Source organism: Stegostoma tigrinum, chromosome 7, assembly GCF_030684315.1.
Source record: "Stegostoma tigrinum isolate sSteTig4 chromosome 7, sSteTig4.hap1, whole genome shotgun sequence".
Classification (NCBI taxonomy): Eukaryota; Metazoa; Chordata; class Chondrichthyes; order Orectolobiformes; family Stegostomatidae; genus Stegostoma; species Stegostoma tigrinum.
In genome coordinates this window covers 67,114,629-67,141,051 of record NC_081360.1, presented here as the reverse complement: position 1 = coordinate 67,141,051, position 26,423 = coordinate 67,114,629, and the positions used below count along the sequence as shown (strand labels likewise).

The window sequence follows — 26,423 nt, the reverse complement described above, 5'->3', positions numbered from 1 at the left end:
CAAAATCGAATTAAAAGGATGGAAGTTGAGGCGAAAAGTAGAAGTAGTGATGAGGACAATGATGGAGAGCATTTTGGTTCACATAAATACTGAGTTTATTCTTAGGAACTAAATAACATCTGATGTATATTTCTGAACTTATTATAACTGAAGCTGATGGAAATTTACTGGTGCTGACTCAATAATTGGCAGGCCCTCATAGTCCCTTCTGGGATGCCTCAGTAAGGAAGTGTCATCTAGTTTTCCGTGTAGTCTCAACATTAGCCTCAACAATGCTATTGGTAGCATTGCTGAAACTTCAAATGTACCAGATCACTGATTGAGAATTCGATGTTGAAAGGCAGTTTGCTGTCCTTCGTTGACAGTTACTGTAGATTGCTGCCTGAATACTCTTGTCCTGTGTGGGTTTGGGATGGGCATTGGACATTAACTTGTGGCAGAAAAGTACCTGCCGGCATGGCTTGCTGAAGTGACTTAAATGTGTCCCTTTTTTCAAAGAAATGTCCTCAAGTCTGGTGTATGCAATAAATGTGTCAAGCATATGCTTATCCTGTCAATTGATTGGGTCTTGGCAATTGGATTACTTGCATCACAAAGGAAGTTTAGAATCAGAATGTTCAGAATGTAAGAGAATATCAGGGAGTTTGATGCTTAATCATTGGTTGATGAAAATTGTGTCTCGAGTCAGAGCTCATTGACATCAATAAGAGAATTGCTGACATAAATTTGTTGCTAAAGAGTGGGTTCAGGACAATACAAGTACATTATGTCTCCAGAAAGAGCAATTTCTGCAGTGATGTGGACCGAGATACATGTTAGCTATCTATCTTCTCATTGTGCGACACTTAGAATATAAATGTAAATGTCATCACGATTGCTGTGAAGTTGCATAACTTAAGATGCACTCCAAAGATTTCTTAATTAATGTATTTAGGTAAGTGGAATTTCAGACGCAAAATTAACAATTTAAGATTATCTTCAATGGTGTCATCACTTTAACTCTGGTTTACAGTATTGGAATTCAAAGTTTTTAGAATTTTTAAAATATACATTAACTTGTGAAAATGACATTTTTAAAATAAAATGTTGGCAGCCAGTTCAGGATTTATAACTGTAACAAGTATTTAACACATGTCCCCAGGAAGCAATCCATCTTTTCCTTAACTAAAGCTCACTTACGTGTTTTGAAAATCAAGTCAATACAACTGTGAGAAGTTTATCTTATCTGACAGCATTGTACTATTTAACAATCAATTTTAGGAATGGTAGTCAGGCAATATGATAGTTGGGGACTTTAAAATTCAAATGAATTTCATTGTTGTCTTAATATTTCTTTGGTCAGCATTTCATTTTCAACTAATTGATAGGAATGGATCCAAATTATGTAATGAATAAGTTAAATGTAATAAATGTGAAAAAACATTTTTACAATGCTCAACATAATTAAAATGAGAGATAGTAATGGAATGTCAGCTTTTATTTTTAATTTAGCACCTCTGCTTTTCTCGCAGTGACCCTAGTCCACATCACTTGCAAGGGTGTTTGAATAAAAGGCTGAATTTTGGGATCTCATTTACAGCAGGTACAGATATTGGAAGGCATTGAAAATATTGGTATTGGCTGATATGCTGATTATTTGATGGTCGCCCAAGCCACCCTTTCTCATCAGAGTAGCAAGATGATGGTCCTCCAAGACCACCCATTTCATGATTAAGACCAATTAAGCTGGTTGAATAATTCATTAAAAAAAACTTGTTAACAGGGAATGTTGTCGTTTGAAAAGATGAATGACACAGAAACAGCATGTGCTGGATGTCACTTATTGTGCATGCTATCCAAAGTCTAATTCCACTGCTCTTCTCTCTTCTCACTGACTTCTGTCTTCCTCTGCTTTAAACATTTCCCTTAATGTGTGCACTGTTACTGCCTCAATACTTGGTACATCATTAGATACTTTGAACAGTTCTCTGGAAGTTGAAATTTCTTTTTAACTTTGCTCACTAATTCTCTTTGATTTAATTTGATTTATTATTGTCACAAACACCAGGGATACAGTGAAAAGTATTGTTTTATATGCTGACCTGGCAAATCATACCTCACAAAAGTACATCACAGTAATAGAACAGATTGCAAAATATAGTGTTAGAGCTACAAAGAAAGTGCAGGGAAAAATACATTAAAATGTTTTATAACAGTGGTGAAGAACCTGTTGGTACATGTTTTCATACTTTTGTATCTTCTACCCACCAGAAGAGAATATCAACATAGAACATTACAGCAAAGTACAGGCCCTTCGGCCCTCAATGTTGTGCCGACCTGTCAAAACCGATCTGAAGCCCATTCTAACCTACACTATTCCATGTACGTCCATATGCTTATCCAGTGACGACTTAAATGTACCTAAAGTTGGCGCATCTACTACCATTGCAGGCAAAGCGTTCCATTCTCTTACTCCTCTCTGAGTAAAGAAACTACCTCTGACATCTCTCCTATATCTTTCACCCCTCAATTTAAAGCTCGCCGTCATCATCCAAGGAAAAAGGCTCTCCCTATCCACCCTATCTAACCCTCTGATTATTTTATATGTTTCAATTAAGTCACCTCTCAACCTTCTGCTCTCTAATGAAAACAGCCTCAAGTCCCTCAGCCTTTCCTCGTAAGACCTTCCCTCCAAACCAGGCAACATCCTAGTAAATCATCTCTGCACCCTTTCCAAAGCTTCCACATCCTTCTTATAATGCGATGACCAGAACTGTACACAATACTCCAAGTGCGGCCGCACCAGAGTTTTATACAGCTGCAGCATAACCTCTAGGTTCCAGAACTCGATCCCTCTATTAATAAAAGCTAAAACACTGTATGCCTTCTTAACAACCCTGTCAACCTGGGTGGCAACTTTCAAGTACATGGACACCGAGATCTCTGTGCTCATTCACACTACTAAGAATCTTACCATTAGCCCTGTACTTTGCATTCTGGTTACTCCTGCCAAAGTGCATCACCTCACACTCGTCCGCATTAAACTCCATTTGCCACCACTCAGCCCAGCTCTGCAGCTTATCTATGTCTCTCTGCAACCTACAGCATCCTTCGTCACTATCCACAACTCCACCGACCTTAGTGTCGTCTGCAAATTTACTAACCCATCCTTCTACGCCCTCATCCAGGTCATTTATAAAAATGACAAACAGCAGTGGACCCAACACCGACCCTTGCGGTACACCACTAGTAACTTGTCTCCAGGATGAACATTTCCCATCAACTACCACCCTCTGTCTTCTTTCAGCAAGCCAATTTCCGATCCAAACTGCTATATCTCCCACAATTTCATTCCTCCGCATTGTGTACAATAGCCTATTGTGGGGAACCTTATCGAACGCCTTGCTGAAATCCATATACACCACATCAACCGGTTTGCTCTCATCTACCTGTTTGGTCACCTTCTCAAAGAACTCAATAAGGTTTGTGAGGCACGACCTTCCCTTCACAAAACCGTGCTGACTATCCCTAATCAATTTATTCTTTTCTAGATGATTATAAATCCTATCCCTTATAACCTTTTCCAACACTTTACCAACAATATAACCTTTTCCAACACTTTACCTACAACCTCAGAGCATTCCACCTAAATCCATCTTCCTATAACCCACCTAATCTACACCTTCCTGAACACTAGGGGCAATATAGCATGGACAATCGACCTAGCCTGCACATCTTTGGACTGTGGGAGGAAACCAGAGCACCTGGAGAAAACCCCTGCAGACATGGGAAGAATGTGCAAACTCCACACAGACAGTCACCTGAGGCTGGAATTGAACCCGGGTCCCTGGCGCTCTGAGGCAACAGTGCTAACCACTGTGCCAGCTCATATATTGGGTGTGGGAGGAGGCCTTGATCATGTTGGCTGCTTTCCTGAGACAGCAGGAAATATAGATGGAGTCAATGGCTGGAAGCCCGTGATGGATGATGCTGCATTTACAACTTTCTATAATTTCTTGGTGTCTTGATCAGATCAACTGTCATGTTAAGCTGTGATGCATCGAGATAGGATGCTTTCTATGGTGGGAGATAAAAAATTGTATCTATAAAAATTGGTAAGAGCCATTGTGGACATGCTGAATTTCCTTAGCCTTCTGAGGAAAGAGAAGTGTTGGTGTGCTTTCTTGAATATAATGTTGACATGGATGAACATAGAGTCAAAGAATTTTACAGCATTGCAACAGACTCTTTGGTCCAACTTTTCTAAATCAACCAGATATCCTAAATTAATCTATGCCAATTTGCCAGCATTTGGTCCAAATCCTTCTAAACCCTTTCCTATACCCATCCCCATCCAGATACCTTTTAAATGCTGTAATTGTACTAGTTTCAACCATTTCCTCCGGCAGCTGATTCCACACATGCATTACCCTCTGCATGAAAATGTTGTGTCTTAGGTCCCTTTTGTATCTTTTCCCTCTCATCTTAAACCTATGCCCTCTAGTTTTGGGCGCCCCTTCCCTGGGAAAAAGACCTTGACTATTAACCCAATCCATGCCCCTCATCATTTTAAAAATCTCTATAAGGCCACCCCTCAGCCTCCAACACTCCATGGAAAATAGCCACAGCCTGCTCAGGCCCTCCCTATAGCTGATTCCTCCAACCCCAGCAGCATCCTTTTAAATCTTTTCTGTACCGTTTCAAGTTTAACCACATCTTTCCTTAAGCAAGGAGACCTGAATTGCATGCAGTATTCCAAAAGTGGCCCAACTAATGACCAGGACAGATTGTTAGAAACGTGAAGCTCTTGACCATGTCTACCTCGACGCCATTGATACAGATAGAGGCATGTCTTCCACTCTGCTTCCTGAAGTCAACAGCCAGCTCATTCATTGTGCTGACATTTTGTCATGAATGAGAGGAAATAGTCATGATCAACATCTTTCTTAACTTGACGTTTTGAAAATTAATTCTCCTGTTTGAACTTTCCTGATTCTAGTTAAAAGAATTCCAATGTCTTGAATCTTTAGTTGTCTGTAAAGTTGCCTACCCTTAATACTATTCTATAAATCTACATTGCACCCTGTCTATCAATGAACTGGGGTGACCAAATTTCACAAAGCATTCCTATTACCTGAAGGCAGTGACTTTGTCATTGCCACGACATCTTGTTCCATATGGAAACAGACCTCCCAGAAGCAGGAATATTTCAGGGGTCATGGCACTGTCAATCCTTAACATTGATTACATAATACCTCATGATTTCAGTTCAAACACAGGTACAGATCTCTTCTGCTGAATACCACTAATTGACTTTGTTCTCACCGATCTGCCTGTTTAAGTTGCATCTCCGCATATTAGCACATGCAGTCTTCATGGAGATCAGATCCTAGTTTCACAATGAGGATAACTTCACTTGCATCGAAATGCAAGCTAAATGGAATGGATTAAGAACTGATCCAGTAGCTCAGAACTGGAAATCCATGAGGTGCTATGATTATCTGATGAAGTAGAGGAAATCTACACATCCCTGAACACTACGGGCACTTTAGCATGATCAATCTATCTAGCCTGCACATTTTTGGACTGTGGGAAGAACCTGGAGGACCCAGAGGAAACCCATACAGACACGGGGAGAATGTGCAAACTCCACACAGACTGGAGGCTGGAATCAAACCCGGGTCCCTGGTGCTGTGAGGCTGCAGTGCTACCACTGAGTCAATGGATCCAGTTGAAAGAATCCCAGCAGCACAGTTGCCTATCAAATCAATCCCAGAATATTCCACAATTATTCATCAACACTGAACCATGTCAACAATGCTGGCTAGATGAGGAATTTAGAACAGAAGGTCAGAAACAGCATCCAGCATATCTGAAAATGAAATGTCAAACCGGTGAAGCTGCAATACAGCACTACATACATGATGAATAGTGGAAGCAACATGATGTAGTCAAAGCTAAACTGTAGCATGGCCTTTCTGGATCAGGTGAAATCTCTCTAATTGTATCATATCCATTCATGATGGTGATGAACACAATTAAAACTAACCAAGGGTAAAATGATTCCTGGGAATCGCCGTGGTCAATGAAGAAAGAGATTGGTGGAATAGCTCAGCGGGTCTTGATGCATCTGTGGAGAGAACAGAATGAGGAATGGTCACTCAGTCAGAAATATTAAGTTTGATTCCTCTCCACAGATGCTGCCAGACCTGCTGAAATTTTCTAGCAATTTCTGCTTTTTGTTTCTGATTTACATCATCTGCAATTTTTTTTTAGTTTTTAACTTATGACAAGAGATCAGTATGTGCATACACAAGCTTTTACAGTCTGTTCCAGGGTGAGGTTCCTCCAATTTAACATGATTCTAGTTGGTAGCTCAACTTGTTCAGCTCCTGGGCAAGGGGTACTGAACTAGCTCCCTTTCTTTATTCACCTGTCCCCTCAGTGGGTTGTAACAAGACAAATTAGAAAGAACCCCTTCCTTTATGGATACCTCTCTCTCAGACCAAGTGAATTTATCTTTTAAATTGAAACCAATATGGCTAGCATTTCTTCAGTGAAAGAAAGAATGAGTTTATTAATTAATTACTAAATGTGAGCAGAAAGAATAATAGAACACCCATCCAAACTTACTAGAAATGAGATATTTCTCCAAAAAGGGATAGAAATTAAAACCTGTACAAATCAATTCTTTTATGGATTAGATCGCAGAACATTAATATTCGAACAGCCAATTTCAGGATTCCTGACTGCAGGTTCACTGAACTTCTTTTGTTCTTGTCCTTCTGAATTGATTTCCAGGACTCAGAGTGAAAATCCTTTACCTGAAACTTGGGATGGCGGGGGATGGATAGTTCTTCAGCCTAGACCACTGTCTCTTTTTCCATCACGTTCACAGTGAAATATCCATGGGAGATTATAGTGCAGTTTATAGTCCATTTCTTGGTTTGGAGCTTCCTTGACACCTTCAAGTATGATACTCCACTGTTTCTCTCCAGACAGCCACCATATTAATATCTGTAATTGCCTTTTAGCTGTATCTCCTCTCTTTTTTTTAAATGAAAGTATAATTTAGAAGATCAATATGTCTGTAGATGATCCTGGGTTATTATCTATGGTCATGACCAAGACAAGGTTCAAGTTTTTACAAACACCTTTATCTTTTGGTTGTAATTTTTTTCCTTAACTTGAGATCGTAATGTTAGTTTTTCTCATTGTTCTTTTCAACAGCTCATTACACTTTGGATATTAGGTTGTTAGCATTTGATACAGTCTAAATTGCTGATTACCATTCTGTGACAAATAATTAGATTTAAATTTTTTTTAAAAAATTATAAATATATTGATCGATATTTGAAACTAGAATGCCTTTCAGACCTTTGAGTAAGTAGATACCTTTCAAAATTATAACACTTGATTACGAGGAATTTACAAGGAAGAGTAATTTTAGCATTGAAATAAAGCCTACATTTGTACTTTAAACAGAAACAATTTTTTTCAGTATTAGCCACCTTCGACCACGAAACCATAAGACACAGGAGTAGAATTAGGTCATTCACTCCAATAATCTGCTTTGATATCAATCATGTCTGATATGTTTCTCAACCCCGTTCTCCTGCCTTATCTCTGTAACCCTGGATCCCCTTACTAATCAAGAACCCATCTAACTCTGTCTTAATGACACTTGGTATGAGTTCCACAGAAGATTAATCACCTTCTGGACCAAGAAACACCCCCTCATTTCAATTCTGAAGGGTCATTTCTTCATTCTGAGACTGTGCCCTTGGGTCCTACTAGTGTGAATGTTTTCTTCATGTGCACTCTTTCCAGGCTTCTCGGTATTCTGTAAGTTTCAATCAGGTCCCCCACATCCTTCTAAACTCTAAGTGCAGACTCAGAGTTCTCAACAGCTACTCATATGACGAGCCCTTAATTTCCGGGATCATTCTTGTTAACCACTTCACAACTCCCTTCAAGGCCAGCACATCCCTCCTTAAATATGGTCCCAAAACTGCTCACATTATTCCAAATGTGATCTGATCAGAGCCATATACAGTACATGCCTGCTCTGGTATTCTAGCCCTATCCAAATGAATTCTAACATTGCCTTTGCCTTCCTAGCAATGACAGAACCTGTATATTAATCTTAAGAGAACCCTGAGCTAGTGTTCCTCAGTCCCTTAAGCTTTTCAAAGCCTTTTCTCAATTAGAAAATGGTCTACACCTCTATTCTTCTTACCAAAGTGCATATCCTTACATTTTCCCATGTTGTATTCCATCTACCACTTATTTGTCCACTCACCTGCCCTGTCCAAGTCCTTCTGCAGCTTCCCCACTTCCTCAACACTGCTTGTCCCTTCACCCAACTTTGTGATGTTTCATGTTCCCAAAGGTTGAAAGTGGGCATCCAGGATTACTGGACATGGATATGTACAGAATTATCTTTCAAGAGGCCTATCAGCATTTTCAGTCTTAGTTCTTGCTACTTCTTTTGCTGTTGTTGGTGTTTACATCAAAGTGGTAATAAAAGATTATGGTAACAGCAAATTTGTTTACCAAGAACAATGCCGCTTTCACTCCATTTTCATTTTATTTTTGCCAATAACTTTAGATTATCATAAATCATAGATCATAGAATTCCCAGAGTGTGGAAACAGGCCCATAGGCCCAATAAGTCCACACCAACCCTCAGAACGTCCCACCCAGACCCATCCCCCTAATCTACACTTTTCTGGCTTCATCATGAAGAAACCCCTACCTGTACCTAATGAAGGGACAAAGAGCAGGTCACTTTGATATCATTTCATGATATCTTAATGGCTGCATCTACAGATAGGTACACATTGCTTACTTTGACAGAGGGTTGAGGTCCCAATTTCCAAGAGTGGCCATACATTTAATGATGTGAATGCAATTTGTCAAAATCTGACTAATATTAATGCCAGACAGTTCTTCAAAAACACCGCAATCACAATGTTTCATGTTTTCAGTAGCAGTGGATGAAAGAGGCATGGCAGACTGAGCACCTCAGACTTCATGTGTGACTGTGCTGACTTAGCAGACATATCTTTGCAATTAACTGGCAATGACTCAGGGGAATTGGCTTCATAGGCACTGAATACAGAGAATCAAATGTGAATTGCACTACCTAGTACATGATATATAATAATATATAACAGTTACGCTCCCAACAAGTAACATTGCTGGCAGTTATATCTGAATTCTATCTCAACTTTCAAATCTGCAGAATTATAGGGCAGGTAACCTAAAGCAGCAATTATGGTTACTCTCATTAGAATTGTCTTTATTTCAATAATCGTCAAGTAAATGTTGGATCACTTGTTACAAACTATTCCATCTTAGGCTTCCTTTTGCTTCAATTTTGACCATAACTTCCACCTCTTGTTAACCTTTGAACATGGCAAGGTCTACAAACAGGCTATATTTTTAGTTTACAATGGTTCCAATAATGTTTGTTCCACATCCTCTTCTGATAGCTTTGAGAGCATTAATTCCTTTACAGTTCATCTTAAGCTTAGTTTTCTAATGTCCAGCATAAAGTTGCCACAGTATTTATGCTAAAGCTGGAACTGTGATTATTTCCATTAATGAGTTGACCACAGAAATGTTTGTAACCTGTATACAACATCCACACTTTTAAAATAATGATGGAGCCTCAAGAAAAAGCCCAAAGGATAGGGACAGCCTTACAGTGGCTGTTGGAGAAATCTTTGGCTTCATTTTCCGGCCATCTGATCACAAATTAATTATCAGTGGAACTCTCAACCAAGGGAGATGCTGGTCACCCAGAATACTGACAGCTCAGCAGTCATAGCAGCACCATTGAGAGTGAGCCTGGTGTGCCTTCAGCTTATAAAGGTGCATTCTTGGCATGTTGACTTTGATTTTGCATCTGTACTGTAGATAAAACTGTTACTAACCTCAACGATGAAGGTGGGGAGAGGTAATGAAACTTGATACACAGGCAGAACGGATAAGATTTTGGTGAAGTTGCATATCTAAATCCTGGAATTTTTTAAAAGATCCAACAGCATTGGGAGTTAAGGTGAAAAGACTTTTTAAAAATATTGTACATGGTTTCAGTTGTATCATGCAATTTATTATAGCTGTCAAAATGTGAGCAGATTTTTCAGAAGAGGTTGACAGATGTGAATTGGCTTGAAGCATCTTTAGATGAGAGCTTCTCGTAAAATGGGTTTTTTTTACTTTTGTCGCTGAAGAGCATCAAATAAGCAAGGACAAATTCCAGGATGATACGCATAATTATAATTGCCTTAAGTTAATTCAGCAGGTTTGAGCTCTGCTGTGTGCTGTCTTTTCTTGTTGCTGCATGAAACTGACAGCAACCTTTAGTGTCTGCATGTATGAAATGCAGAAAATTAAACATCGCTGCCAGGGATTTCTGCTTATCGATAGGAAGTAAAGTTGAAGCCCTTCCAAAGGGAATTTTAAGTACTTATGCTTATCACATTATTATACTAATTTTAAAAAAAAGTTTGGAAAGCCACACTTGTGAAGTGTAATGGTGGTTTTGATGTCGAGTAAATCATACCTGCTGAATAGTCTCGAAGCTTCTGAAAAACGTAACGTATTACCTGTTAAAATGTCAAATTTCTCCACCCCAATGTTAAAATCATACAGATATTTAAAATAATAGATTTTTTAAGGTTTGTTTATGATATGCCATCTTCTACCTTAATCAGCTATGTAATGCCAATATTTATTTTATTTTCTGTAAAATAATATGAAGTGGATAATAAAATCTGATGATGCCTTCTGGTTTTAACATCTGTGAGAATTCTTCGGTATGAGGGGCTGCTAGCTTGCTTGATGACACCACAATTATCAGACATCAGAGTTCCCATCTAGCCAATTCCAGAGTGATATTAATAATTGAATATCTGAAGTTTATGCTACAAAGATCACTAGATTAATGTGGGAAGTTTTCTTAAAGGCCAGCAATGAACAGGAACACTTCATTTACAAAACCTGAGCCATTACCTTTCCTCTTCAAATATAGGCTGGCTATGACAAATGGCAACCAATCATCATTGACATCTGTAGAAAAAATACGTTGTACATTACTTCTTATGGCAGATTTTTAAAAAGGTAGAATTCCTGACAGTTGCTAAAATTGTTAATTTGTAACATTTTGAATACGTGATCCTGCATTCTCAGAAGTAACTGTTCTTTCTCATCTTCTGTTCTGTGGATCGATGTAGGTTATTTGGTTGAATTTTGATCATGGAGGTGGAGAAACATGATGCTTTGCAGTTCAGCAACCATGGCTGTACCTTTCAGAAGCAGACAGTTTATCCAAAAGACAGATTGGTGGAGGAGTCCAAGCCTGGAAATGTGCCAAATCATTTACTGGAAACCAGTAAGTTAATACAAGCAGCTAATATAATTATAAGTTGAGCGTAATCTTAACTTTGATAAATAGCAGACGTAGAAATAAAATTATAAAGCAAGTCACAAATATATTTTCTTTTCTTAACTGGTGAATAACAATTTTGGTTTTAATCAGTTGATGCTTGCATGTTCATTTTACTTCTAAATGTTCAAATTTCTTGAATCAAAAACATTTTACATTATGAAATAAACTAAATTGAGTAGTATTGAACGAACACATTTCACAGCATGGGGAAGGGGTTCGTATACCTCTAAAATGTTAAATGATCAGTTCATTTGAATTAAGTTTCTTTGAAAGAAGAGAAACAAACTGTATGCAGAAATACTAAGGGCATTGTAGATTTTTGCCTATAATTCACTTCAGTACATTGCAATATCATTTTCTATGTAGAATATGTATTTGGTAGAATTAAAGAACTGCCCAGACACCTGTGCAATTTCAAGTCCATTTTCCTGGACAAGTCCTACTTGAATACAACCTTGAATACGTTTCTACCATTAATTATGCCTTGTACACTATACAGTGAGCAGGATGATATATAAATGAATGAACTGTCCAAGAGACAGCTTAGCCTGCAAACCTGTATCATCACTGTTAAGTAGAAGATAATAGCAAACTTAAATGTCTAAACTCAATCCAATCAATCCATGTTGAGATTTACCCTCCAGAATCTACTGAACAGATCTCATCCACCTTTCATTTTCAAGAGTGTATACTTTTCCTTTCTAAATTTGTAATTTTCTCAGAGTGGATTAAACATTTGGAACAGACAAAATGGGCTTTGTTTGAACTCCGCATTAATTTCAAATGGCTCAACTGGATTTTGGTTTCCTGTCTATATAAGTTATGCTTCACACACCTCCCACGCTGAGATCTGTTGAAAATGAAGCTTGAGAAATCCTCATTTGGGTCCTGTCTTGTATTGGCCAAAGCCCCTGGGGTCACTTTGACTCCACAAAATTCTGACCCCATTTGATGAAAGACGAATTTCACAAGGGACATGTTTCTGTCCTGTTGAGATTACAAGGACAGTAACTTTGGAATACTTTTTGAAGTAATAACACTTATCTCTGGAAGAAATTTAAGATTTCCTCTTCTAGGAATTTTGTTAGACTATATTTATTCACATTTCATTGCAGAGATCTTTGCCACAGTACAGAAAAACAAAGTGATTCAAGCTGTCCCTGCTATGTTGCATTTTGGAGGTTATGAACTTGGAAAACATCATCAACAGATACTGGTAAGCTGAAAATTTGTGGAAGTGGGACACTTTCTCATGATGTTCCAAATGAGCACAACTCTAACCTTTTCACTACTTCTGCAATATGTAGGAGATAAGGGATGGGCAGCTGTATTTTTATAATTTCATACACGTTTATGCCTTTTGAGTTTAGATTACATTTAAAAATTGGATGGTGGATTTATAATGATACTAATTATTACAGTTAATAATTCATGTGGCTGAATGTATTTGATACACAGCCTCATCAACAGGGACACTTTGGTTCTGAATTTACTCTGTCAATGAATATACATCATTCTTTTCTGGGAACCGACCTCCAAAGAAGTCTTTAATGTGGAAAATTGGGTTGTTCCCTTTCTGTATGACTAGGCCATCAATGACTTCAGTAATGGTAGCTTGAGCAAATCCAGGTTTTACATTTCTCCAAACCAAATACAGAAACATAAATGAGCATATAATTAATTATTGAGCTAAACTGCAGCATGCAGCTACAGATCCCATGGAGTTCTTAGTAATTTCATTTCGATGTTAATGACACAGTATGTCAGGAAATTTAAAAGTGAATTCCAATTCTTCACCTTTTTTATGATCTGACCGTGAAACTCCCTCTCAAGAACCACTCAATCACAGGTTCAGGCTTGGCAATCACAACTGCTCATGATCTGGTCAATAACCCTCCTGTTCTACATCCATGCCTTGCAGTACTACACAGCACAACATCAGTTTTTCACTTACAGCTAGCTTCATCAAGCTAGATCTGTCATTGGGATTTCTCTTAGCTCTCATCATTCTTTGTTGCATGAATGAAATCCTGCTTGAGGCTTTTCACCACCATCACCGCGTCCTCCCCTCCCCCCCGACCTTAGCTGCACTGATCTATTAATGGAACCTAGCCTCATGGGAAGGCAATGGCTTAGTGGTAATATCGCTGGACTGTTAACCCAGAAATCCAAATAATGTTCTGGGGACCAGGGTTCAAATTCTGCCACAGCAGATGGTGGAGTTTGAATTCAATAAATATCTGGAATTAAGGAATAATGATGACTGTGAATCCATTTTTTATTATTAGGAAAAACCCATCTTATTAACTAATAACCTTTAGGGAAGGAAACTGCCATCCTTATCTGGTCTGGCCTACATGTGACTCCAGACCCAGAGCAATGTGGTTGACTTTAAACTGCCTTCTGGGCAATTGGGGATGGGCAATAAATGCTGCCTAGCCAGCAATGCCCTCATCTGTGAATGAACAACAAAAAACCTAGCTTCATGTGAGCTACCGCAACTTCCACGACTTTTCAGAAGCCCTTCCCGCAATGGGAAAACTTAGAATAAGCCCCTGCTCGATTGCTATGCAGAATTGAATGTTGCCTCCTATCAATATTTGGAACTGAGTGTACCATAAATATTGCTAGTTGTCATTGCTAGCTTGCTCAATATGAAAAAAAAACAGAAAAGTTCATCATAGATTCTTGGAAAATACATAGTACTGAATTTTGTTTCTTTTGGCTAAGTCTGAGATGCATCGAGTTTTTTCCCCGCAAGACCGAGCAAGTTCTTTTTCTTCATCTTATCTAACTCACTATATTATTAACCTGCCGTGCTCGTATGGCATCTCTCATATCCAATTTTTCCCAATCTTACCACACAGCTTTCCTGAAACAACTGACTACTCAGCAGATATCCTTGATTTCACCAGCATTCGTTGCACTCGGGCGATCTTTGAAAGAACATTTCACAACTGTCAAGAACAGTCAGGCTTGGAGCTGGTCTGTATGTTGCTGGCATCTTCTCCAACATAGTAGACAAAAGGAAATTGACATCCCATTTTATGCGGCAGGTCCTAGGCTCCTGCTGGATAGGGTAGTGCCAATGTGGACTTCCTCACCACCCAAAAGTGAAGGCCATGACCCCAGACCATTCCAGCTTGGCCCAAGGTTGCTTCCCAGGTTAGAGCACTTTCAGCCATCTGGAGGAACACTCGGCATTGTAGGAAGGATGTTAATATCCTTCTCCACTCTGCTGGATAAGTTCCACTGTCTTCTCCACTGTACCTCCCACTCACTTTGATCTCTGCTACTGTACCAATCTCAGCAAAGCTCATGCTCTACCAATCTCGCTGTTGCCTAAAACATCATCCCCATGTTCTCTCAGCCACCCCAACCTCCAGCACCACTCATCCTGTGTTCCTTCTGTGCCGCCTACTCATTTGCTCAGCAATCTTCTCCACAGCACCAACAGTATTAGCTCTGTCACCCACCTTCATCTCTTCTAATATGCACCTCTCTCTTATTCCATGAGGAAAACAGCTAAAAATAGGATAGGAAGTAGAACATAGAACATAGAACATTACAGCACAGTACAGGCCCTTCGGCCCTCGATGTTGTGCCGACCTGTCATACCTATCTCAAGCCCATCTAACCTACACCATTCCATGTACGTCCATATGCTTGTCCAATGACGACTTAAATGTACCTAAAGTTGGCGAATCTACTACCGTTGCAGACAAAGCATTCCATTCCCTTACTACTCTCCGAGTAAAGAATCTACCTCTGACATCTGTCCTATATCTTTCACCCCTCAATTTAAAGCTATGCCCCCGCATGCTCGCCGTCACCATCCAAGGAAAAAGGCTCTCCCAATCCACCCTATCTAACCCTTTAAGTGTCAAAGTTGGTAGTGGACTGCCTGAAATTTGCAAACTCTTCCACTTCGGAGGAGAGAATCTTGACTCTGACCATTCTGAGCATGGCTAGTACTGGAATTGGCTGCTGTCATTGACTTGCTTTGCAGTAAGCCCCTGATTATCTCCCTTGACTTGACTGAGGTCTGCTACCAGCTATAATAAGCTTCCTGCCTTGATATCTGTGCTAAATGACAAGACAAAGCAGCTGTTATGTGCTATCTCTGGCTGAGGGGACAAAGTGCAAAAAGGGAAGGCAAGTCAATGTGACGCATGCATACTGTGGATATCAGGCAGGCTCAGACTGTTTGGAAGATATGACAGCAAGTGAAAAGCCTGTGAGCCAGATACATCCCTGATGCAGAATGACCTTGCTGCAGCACTATAATGACAATTACCAGTGCAGCATTGAAGTGCAGAAGTGTTCTGTAAGTAGATCAGAAATGCACCATGAGTGGTGTTAAAGGTTGACACATGGCAGATATGTGGATTTTGGGTGCGTGTGGCAGTGCTCAATAGGCATATCCTGAGATGTTGGTACCTGGTTACAAACATGGAGAAATTTGAAACTAGCAGCAAGTTGAATCTATCAGGTACTGCTGTGTATCTTTTTTTGGCTTTCCCACCATTGAGCTTGTTTGGCATATTTGGTAAGATGGGAAGCTGAATGTTAATGAGGTGATTTGGGCTGATAACAAGGTGTTTAACAAGGAATAACCCTGTCAATTAGCAACTTGCCATTACTTAACAAGAACTTTACCATGCTGTTTCTAAAAAGTAAGATGGAGCAAGATCATGACATTGAGATGGGTTGTGCTGCACTTCTTGCCAAATTCTGCCCCACATGTTGCCATAACCTGTATTGCTCAGGTCGCTATATTATTCTGCTCATAGAAATTACAACATGAGACCAAGCCACTCAATCCAATCAATCCATGTTGAGATTTACCCTCCATGGAAGCTTGTAATTCAACTTAGAATTACCCAAGACTATTCCTAAATGCTGTAAATGCCTTTCAGCTTCAGATGCACCAAGAGAATTCCAAAAGGAAGGGAAAGAAGCTAAGAAATTATTCACTGGAATAGCTGATAGTTCAGAACTAGAGTTATGAGAGAATTAATTTGCTGGTTTTACTTTAAATAATGAAGTATGTAAATTCAAAAAGTAATTCATTAGAACACACCTTCTTTAATGTTTACTGTGCGCTACTGTTTCCTTGTATTGATTTCCTGATAAGCTTTTGGCCCTCACTCAAGAAACATCAAGCATTGCATGTTGTTATTCCCATCATGGTATAGTCAATAAAGAATAACGTAAGTACCGTACTGTGTGTGTAAGTAGATGCTTTAAAAACCTCAAATACAAAAATGCTTAAAGAGTTGTCTCTTTACAGAAACTGGTCAACATTTCTTCAACAACGATAAATATTCACATTCTACCTCCTCAGACAAAGTACTTTCAAGTCAAATATACAAAGAAAGTGAGTAGTTTTGATTTTATTTGATTGTATGTTTGCCATGTATCTTACCTGGGTATCAATTAGAGGAATGTTGGAGGAAATTTTCTTCCTTACAATGACTCCAAAATTTCAAAACAGTAAAGCGTATCTGATCTGTATTATCTCTGATGAAGGGTCTGGGCCCGAAACATCAGCTTTTGTGCTCCTGAGATGCTGCTTGGCCTGCTGTGTTCATCTAGCTTCCCACTTTGTGATCTGTGTTATCAATGTGTTTTAGATGTTTAGGATATTAACATGTCTTGTAATTTATCTCACAGAATCATCTAGTGCCTGGAATGTCATTTAATGTTACTGTCAGTTTCTGTCCAAATGAATGGAGATATTATTATGACAGTATTCGTATTCATTGTAAGGTGAGTCTTAAAATTATTTTTCATTTGTGCTTATTGTATAGATGAAGATAATGTAATCATGGGATGTCAGTATTGCTGGCTGGACCTTCTTTAACTGCCACTTGAACTGATTGGCTTGCTTGGGCCTTTTCAGAGAGCAGAGACCAGGAGGGCAGAATCTGACCATTCATCCAATCAAGACTCCTCCACCATTTAATGCAATCTGATAATCCTCAATTTCACTTTCCTGCCTTTTTCCCATAACTTTATATTAAAAATCTGTCTATCTCAGCTATCCAGTAAAGAATTCCACAGACACAGCATCTTCAGTGAGGAAATTTCTCCTCACATCTGCATCACTGATATTACATCCTCCAGTCTTGTACTCTATCACAAGGAACATAGGAACTGAGAAACAGGAGTAGACCATTCAGCCTCTTGAGCCTGTTCTGCTATTCAATGAGACCTGTGGCCTAATTCCAAATACCCTGCCTTTGACTCATATCCCATAATAACTTTGTTTAACAAAAATTTATCTGTCTCAGATTCAAAATTAATAACTGATCTAACATGCGTTGCTGTTTGTGGAAGAGAGTTTGAAATATCTACAACCCTTTGTGTGTATGAGTGCTTCCTAACATCCCTCCTGAACAGACACGTACCTGAGTTTCAGGATCCCTGACCAGTAGAAATAGTTTATATTTGTCTACCTTGTCCTTTCCTCTTAATAGCTTGAAGACTTCAATTAGATCACCCCTTAACTTCATAAATTCTAAAGAAAAACGTTTAGACCAATGGGACACAACCTGTCAGCATTACCCTGTCAAACCCCCTAGAAATCTTACGTGGTGCTAAAATGTCAACTCTCATTCTTCCAGCCTCCAATGAATACAGGCCCAACCTACTCAACCTGCCCTCATAAGAAAATCGTCTACTCCTGGGATCAAGTTGAGTGGTTTTTTTCTGGACTGCCTCTGATGCCAATATGACATTCTTGAGATAAGAGGACCAAAACTTGCCAAGCTGGTTTGTTGTTCCGCATTGAACAATGTTCCGCATTATTCCACATTGAACGCAAACCGATATGCATTCCACTACAGAGGAAACCCAGAAGTGAGGCAATCCATCGCAATGGACCCCAGAGTTTAAAAAACAGCCAGGAAAACACACCAACACTTCATCAGAGGTTGCACTGAGGATGTTACCAAGCACAGTAACGAAACGTCTGTGGAACAACAAAACAGCTTGGCAAGCCAACCAACGTCAGCACCCACAACCCAAGCTACAGATCTACTCCAAAACCTTAGCAACCAAAACTGTTCATGGTATTCTCAGTGTGATATAACTGGAATGTATTTTAATATATCTTGGATATTTTTATACTGCATTCCTTTTGAAATAAAGGCCAACAGTCCATTTGCTTTACCTGTTACCAGCCAAACCTGTGTGCTAGCTTTTTGTGATTTATGCATGAGGGCTCCAAAATCCCCTGGGTTGCAACTTTCTGCAGTCTTTCTCTATTTTAATAATGTTCACCTCCTCTATTCTTCCTGCCAAATTACATACCTTTATATTTTCCCACAATATAATCCATCTGCCAAGCCTTTGCCTATTTAGGGTATTCAAATGTGACAAAGTGTAACAAAAAGTAATATGAATAAAAGTCATGCAGACCCACGAAATGTCATTATGAGGGAAACTGGAAGTACAGTGGCTACCAGATTAAGAAGAGGTAACCTGTAGCGATCTATTCCTGATTCATTCTTCTTCCTTCTCTGAAGCAATTTGAAGCAAAAAAACAGTCAAAAGATAAATGTAATGATTAATGCAATGATAATCATAATGCTGCTGCAATTTGAAACTCTCAACAGGATTCTTCACAGACAAGACAAATGATTGATTGTTAGGCACATCTCCAGCTTAAATGATATCAGGCAATCTCATTATAACAGATTTGTTTGGTTGGTTTTTTTGAGTGACTGTAACATTTCCCAGTTTCCTCAACTTCACCAATAATTTTCACTCTAAAATATGACATGCACTGTAACCATAAACAATAATTATTGTATTTTTGTAGGATGATGACACTCTACTTGTTCCCGTGCATGCTTATCCTGTTGCAAATATAGTGGATTTTCCCACTTACTTAACTGTAAGTGATGTCCCTCTTGGGCAAAGGTATGTTTGTAATATTAGTTTTAATGATTTATTACAGTCATTTTAATGATAATTAAAGTTACTGAAGATTTTCACAATTGAGATATGTTTCTTGCTTTTAGAGTTGGAAGTTACTAACACCCAGAATAATGTAATAGGTTAGGTCCACATTTATTTAGAACTAGCATACCTTCTTGATGAAGTGCTTATGTTATCCTTGTATATAAAGCGGTTAGCTTAATATGTAGCCTTCATTATCAAATTTTAATTCCATTATCTGCTGAATAATAGAGTATGTCACCTTAATTACATGGATACAGGTGTGTTCTGATGTTGGCATGTTGTTTGACGTTGTGCTTTTATAGCTGATATCGCACATTAGCATACTTATGTTCACATTCTACGCCAGTCAGCAGATATGACAAAAGATGAAAAAATCATATGTTGATCACTTTTAGGGAGAATTCAACTGCAAAATGTTTGTCTAACTACACATTGAATGGAAGCTATCATGATACACATATAAAATCTGAATCAATCTAATCTCCTTTGATCTGCTTCTCTTCATGCATGTTTACATTTTTGAAAGAAATTGATGAGATGAAGAATTTAAAATATCTCTTTCCTTCCGTGAGTTGGCACCTCAAGGGCTATATATTAAGATCATCACCAGAAGAAAGAATATACAGAGTAGAAAATTATTTATGCTGTATTGTACTAACCTAAAAACATGCAAAATAGGGAAAGTATATGCTATATGGCTTCGCAGGCCTGCTACACTATTCCATAAAATCATGGCTGTTCTTCAACTTCAACTCCCCTTCCAACTTGATCCCCAAGTTTCTTATTCTGAAGAAGAGTCACATTGGATTCAAAACATTAACTCTGTTTCACTTTCCACAGATACTACCAGAACTGCTGAATTTCTCCAACACTTTTTGTTTTTATTTACCTCAAATGATGATTCCTGTGGTGTCCAAAAATAGTTCTATCTTAGCATTGAATATCCCCAGTGACAAAACATCCTCACAGTTTTTCACAACAGAGAATTTCAAAAGTTCACAAGCTTCTGAATGAAGAAATTCCTTTTCTCAGTCTCAATTAATCAACTCCTTATCCTTTAGAGTTTATAGATATTCTAGACTCTTCAGACAATGAGAAAGTTATTACTTAGCATCTTCCCTATCAACCCTGCTTAGAACCTTTTATGTTTCAATGTGTCCACCACCGCATTCTTCTCAACTCTAGGCATAGGCCTGCTGTTCTGTTGTTTCCTTATGGAAGGCCAGACAAAAAAGCAGTGACAGAAGTAGATTTTCTTTGTTTTGGAAAACAATAGTGGTGTAGAATTATGTGTATCTTTTCCAGCATTGTTCAGTATTTGTGTAAAAATGGATGAAATTGTAATGCTGTAAAATAATTGGATTACCACTTGCAGTTGGACATGGTACTTTGGCTATTGCATATTGATCAGCTGCATACAATTGGACTGAGGCCAGTGGCAAAAGAAATGAATGGTTGGGATCTTCAAAATAATATCATCAACTAGAAATTTATAACATCAAATGTTACATTTCTAGTGGATGTACAAAATCTTTTTTGTTCGACAATGGAAACTCCAATCCACATATTTTGTATAATTTTTTCTGGGTATTAGTATACCTGAGCAGCACTTGGAAATGTGTTGCCATTGTCGTTGGCATTACTGCACAGAAGCAGGCCTTTTAAACCATTGCATTTATTCCAGTTCTAACATATTGTTGTCATGCAATGCTTGGGAAAGGATTAAAATACAGTCGGTGACATTTGTACATTTCTAGTTTAAACAGGAGTACATTCAACCCAGTTAGCCACACTTTACTTTTAAACAGTTTTTGAGATCTTATGTTTGAAATAATATTTGTTAAGTTTATAATTATTAAGAAGATGCATTAATGGTACATGAAATCTACTGGTGGAAATATTATAATTTGACCATGTAATAGCTTGTACAAAAATAATCTGCAGTTGTTCATTCATTCTTTAAATTAAGAACTCTAGATGAAAGATTTGGCTAATATTTTACTTGCATTTTGAGAATGTCAAAGCGCTTAATTTATTTCTTTTGGACTGAATTAACCAGAAACCCTCTCTGCTGATTGCAACTATGAAAACAGCAAAGGAATAAGATTTGTTTTTATGCACCATCATAATCTCAACTTTCAAAACATGAACTCTTATTGACTGTAATATCCACTTTCTCCAATATTTTATCTTCAGCCTTCTGCTCTTGAAAATATTTTAAAGAAGAGACCAACTCTGATCAGCATAAAGAAGTTTATTCAATTTGTATATTAGTGTTATGTCCATAACATGTTTCAATATGCGAAGCACATTCCAGTTTTCTGTAATCATAGAAAGATGTAATACTGAAAAATGCCCATTCAACACAGAGTTCTTTAGTTGATTCTTTGAAAGATCTATCTGATTGGTACTACTTGTCTGCTCTATCCCAGTAGCTGTAAAATTTTTCCCCATTCAACTTTTTATCCAACATTTAAAGTGTTTTTGCATCTGTTTTTATCACTCTCTCTCAAAGCAACAATCATAACAAAATGCTTTGAAAAATGTTTTCTCCTCATTGCCTTTGATTCATTTTGTCACTTGCCTTACATTTGTGGCCTCTGGTTACTGATCCTGCTGCCACTGGAAGTAGTTTCTCCTCATTAGCTCTATTAAACCTTCATGATATTGAACATAACTATCAAATCTTCCTTTAATCTTTTCTACTTTACAGAGAATACCAACAATTTCTCTGATCTCTAAAGCCTTTCTTCCCAAGCACTAGTGTTGTAAATCACTCCTTCATGTCTCCAAAACTTCAAAGTTCTTTCCACATGGTTACAGTTCTCTGTCACTAGACAATGTTTTATAAAGGTTAAGCATCACTTCCTTACTTTTGAATAGCATTTCTCCATTTATAAACCCAAGATCCTGCATGCCTTTTCACAGCCTTCTCAACTTGGCCTCTCACTTTCAAAAACTTGTATGCATCTATCTTCTGTTCCCTCTGTTCTAGTATTCCTTTTGAAATTGTGCCACTTAATTTATATTGACTGTCCTTACTTTTCTTACCAAAATGAAACACTTCAAACCTCTTCATTTTAGATTTCAGCTGCAATATGTCCATCCATTCCACCAGCCTGTCTGTAACCACCTAAAATGTAGCTATTCTCCTTTACTTAATTTTTTTCTGTTTTCCAGAAGGCTTGAAATTAAGTTCTGTGTACCAAGTACAGATGTCAAAAGGAGCAGAGATCCAACCAGCTATCCTGGGGAATATCGCTTTACATTTCTCTCCAATCTGAAAAATAACTATTCACAACTATGCTTTACTTTCTGTCCCATTATGAGTTCTGCATTCATGCAGCTACTGCCCCTTAAGTTCAAGGAATGCTGTCTTAACAAAAGCCTTTTAAGAGTTCAACAGTGACAGGTTGAATAAGAACGGTTAAAGGATGTAGGCGTTGCAAGTTGTGATTAACCTTCAGACGTCACAATGCAGGCAGAACACAAATTTTAAATGACTGTGGCTCGCAACTTCAGTGCCTTATGTCCTGCTGAGTGGCCACCAACTTCAGTATGGATCTAAGGTCTTTTCATTGTTGCACATTAGGTTAGCCTGTACGAATTAAAAACAGCCTACATCTCTCGATGTGAATGCATTCTGGCTGAAATAAGTTTTTATGAGCAGAAAGAAATTTTGTAAAACCCAAAGAGCATGGTGGCCTTATTACAGGACGTGAACAGAATGAAAGAAGTCATTTCCCATAAGGGGGCCCAGAGCCCCTAAAACAGCTATTACAAAGGCAGCCTGAATGGATAGCCAGCACAATCAATTGGAAGAGTTTAGCTCCAAGGACCTGAATGAGGTTCAATGAATTCACATGAGTAATCAAGGTCATTAATACATTTGTATCTGTCATATCTTTTAAAGTAAACAGATGGCTCAAACATTGTTCAATTCACTACGTACATTTCACTCACAAATTAACAGTCTGTATTAAATACTGTGTGCATCTAACATTCATAACTTCACTTCATTCTCACTCACCTTAGAACTGCTGCAAACTTCAGCCTCACTTGTAATGGATGACAAAAACCTGCAAGCTATTCAAATGTGACACGTACATCATTCAGACACCTTGCCCCACAATCTCAAATGCATTTCCTTCTCTTTTAAAAGCCAAGGTGGCCCATAATTAGTTAAAAAATTCTGCAGTAGAAGTTCAGACTGAAGTCACAGATGTTCACCTTGTCACCCTTGTGAGTGTGTCTTCCAGGATGATTTTGGGACTTCCACAGCTATTCACCTGCTGGCCGTTTATTTTTTGAGCATTGTCCTTTGCAATCCTGTTTGGCCTACTCCATTCCACCGTCACTGAGCAAGGCTGCATCATCGAATCCACCCTGTTCACCGTCTTCATTGCCAACATCCACCGTTTCACTGACTAAAACCTGCCCAAAGCAATTCAATTTGTTTACCACATGGAAGGCAGGCTGTTCAACCTTAATAGGTTCAAGGGCAAGGTCTCCACCACCTCCATCTTGGACCTTCAATACGCCGGCAACAATGTCATTGCAGCACTCCCCACAGTCTTACCATTAATTGTGTAAGGCCAGCCCTTGCTCATCTTACCAAAATACAACACCACTCAATTGTCAAAATCAAACTCCAACTGCCACTCCTCGACCCATTGGCCCAGTTAATCATGATCCCTTTGTAATTTTAAACAACTTTTCTCCCTGTCTAAAATACCACCAACTTCCTCAAACTTAATAGCCATGTATCCTATGTTCTCAAGCAAACTGTGTATAAATGACAAACAACAGTGAACCCCGCACCAATCTTGCAGAAAATCACTGGCTACAGGCCTCCAGTCCAAAAACACTACCCTCCACCGCCACCCTCTGTCCCCTACCTTCAAGCCAATTTTGTAGGAAACTGGCAATCTTTCTCTGAAGCCCATGTGATCTAACCTTGCTAACCAGTCTGTGCGGTACCTTGTCAAAAGCCTTACTAATTTTCATGTAAACAATGTCTACCGCTGTGCCCTCATCTATTTTCTTGGTCACGTACTCAAAAAAAACTAAACCAAGTTTGTGAGACATGACTTCACATGCACAAAGCCATGCTGACTATCCCTAATCAGTCCTTGCCCGTCTAAATGCATGTAGATCCTGAGTATCAGAATCCCCTCCAACAACTTACCACCCACTGATGTCAGACTGACTGGTCTATAGTTTCCGAGTTTCTCTTTGCAGTCTTTTTTAAATAAAGGCACAACATTAGCCACCCTCCAGTCATCTGGCACTTCACTCATGAATGTAAATGATACAAATATTTCTGAGAGGCCCACAATTTCTTCCTTAGCTTCCCACAATGACCTAGGAGGGACTTGATCAGGTCCCAGAGATTTACCTTTATGCTTATCATACAGATCCTGGAAAGCTCTGAGGTTCAGAGTGACTTTGATGTCCATGTCAACTGGTCCTTTTAAAGTAGCTGGGCATGTAGATAAACTGTTTAGGAAGGCATATGACACACTTGCTTTTATTAGCTCAAGCATCGAATTTACCAGCAAGCGGGTTATGTTGAAACTGTCTAAAATGTTGATTAGGCCACAACTAGAGTATTGTTAGCAGTTCTGGAACTTTCATTACAGGAGGATATGTGATTACACTGGAGAGGGAACGGAGAAAATTTACCAGGATGTTGACTGGGCTGGAGAGTTTTAGTTACGATATCAGATTGGATAGACTGGGATTATTTTCATTGGAGCAGCGGAGTCTAAGGCTGGACATGATTGAGATGTATAAAGTTATAAAGTGTATAGAAGAATGTAGATTGGGGAAACGTTACCATTGTGGAGGTATCAAAGATCAGAGCTGTAGATTTCAAACAAGGGGAAGAAGGTTATGAGGGGATATGAGAAATGCTTTTTCACCCAAATTGTGATAGAATCTTCAATTCACTACCTGTGAGGATGATACAGATAGAAACCCTCAAAACATTTAAATATTTATTCAAGTATTATTGGGATGGCACAGTGGCTCAGTGATAACTCACAGCGCAAGGGACCCAGGTTCAATTCCACCCTAGGTTGATGTGGGAGAAGTGGATAGGAGTGGAATGTAAAGTCTGCATTGATACCATTAGGCTGCAGGGTTCCCAAGCTTGGACTCCACAAGCTTCAAAATTTCCCCACCCCTGCCTCCCTATCCTGTCTATCCTTTCTCCCACCTGTCCACTCCTCCCAACTCACCCCCTACTCCCACCTCCCACCTCCCACCTACCAGCCTCATCCCTGCCTCCTTGACCTGTCCATCTCCTGTCCACCTTTCTGCTCCTTTATCCATCTTCTATCCACATCCCCCCGCTCTCTATTTATTTCAGAATCCGCTTCCCCTCCCTCATTTCTGAAGAAGGGTCCAGACCACTGAAATATCAGCTTTCCTGCTCCTCTGATGCTACTTGGCCTATTGTATTCATCCAGCTCTACACCTTGTTATCTCCCATTGACATTAATTTTGCTTGGGCTTCTTAATGTAACTTCAATTACATGCTGCCTTAATGTCAATGGTAGTCAATTTCACTACACCTCAAGTTCAAAAATATGTGGAATGGATGGAGAGGAAGAGGATTTGTTGTGGAAACTTGATTCTGAAAATAAAAGCACCCAATCTGATGAGAAGTGGGGGATCCTTATGATGATGCCATAGTCAGATTGGCATAGAATGAATTTGGTGAACTGTTTGCACCAGATAGTGAAGATAATGAATGTGAAGATTTTGAAATTTTATTGCAGGTAAATATATCTTTGTAGAATAATTTCATTTGATAAAACATGGTCACATTAATGTAATCTGAATTGTATTGGCTGCTACCATTTTGTGCTCAGCAAATAAGTTGACCTCTAGTTTTTGGAAGGATTTTTCAATGCCTCAAAAATTCACTTGAATGCTGTACTCTCCAGTTTATCAAAGTATTTTCAAAAGAATGAAAATCTTGGAACTGTAGAGGACCAAAGTGATTTCA

General features: G+C 38.8%; 1 protein-coding gene across 4 annotated transcripts in view; it reads left to right on the top strand.

Moving 5' to 3' along the window:
* Positions 1-26,423, top strand: part of cfap221 (cilia and flagella associated protein 221) — a 247,144-nt gene that overhangs the window by 35,068 nt on the left and 185,653 nt on the right. For all 4 annotated transcript variants that reach the window (XM_059647392.1, XM_048533708.2, XM_048533705.2 and 1 more), the window contains 5 exons: positions 11,223-11,380; positions 12,553-12,653; positions 16,731-16,817; positions 17,114-17,209; positions 19,266-19,366. In XM_059647392.1, the coding sequence (XP_059503375.1) occupies positions 11,245-11,380; positions 12,553-12,653; positions 16,731-16,817; positions 17,114-17,209; positions 19,266-19,366 (521 nt within the window). In that variant the 5' untranslated portion in view covers positions 11,223-11,244. The remainder of the gene's footprint in view (positions 1-11,222; positions 11,381-12,552; positions 12,654-16,730; positions 16,818-17,113; positions 17,210-19,265; positions 19,367-26,423) is intronic.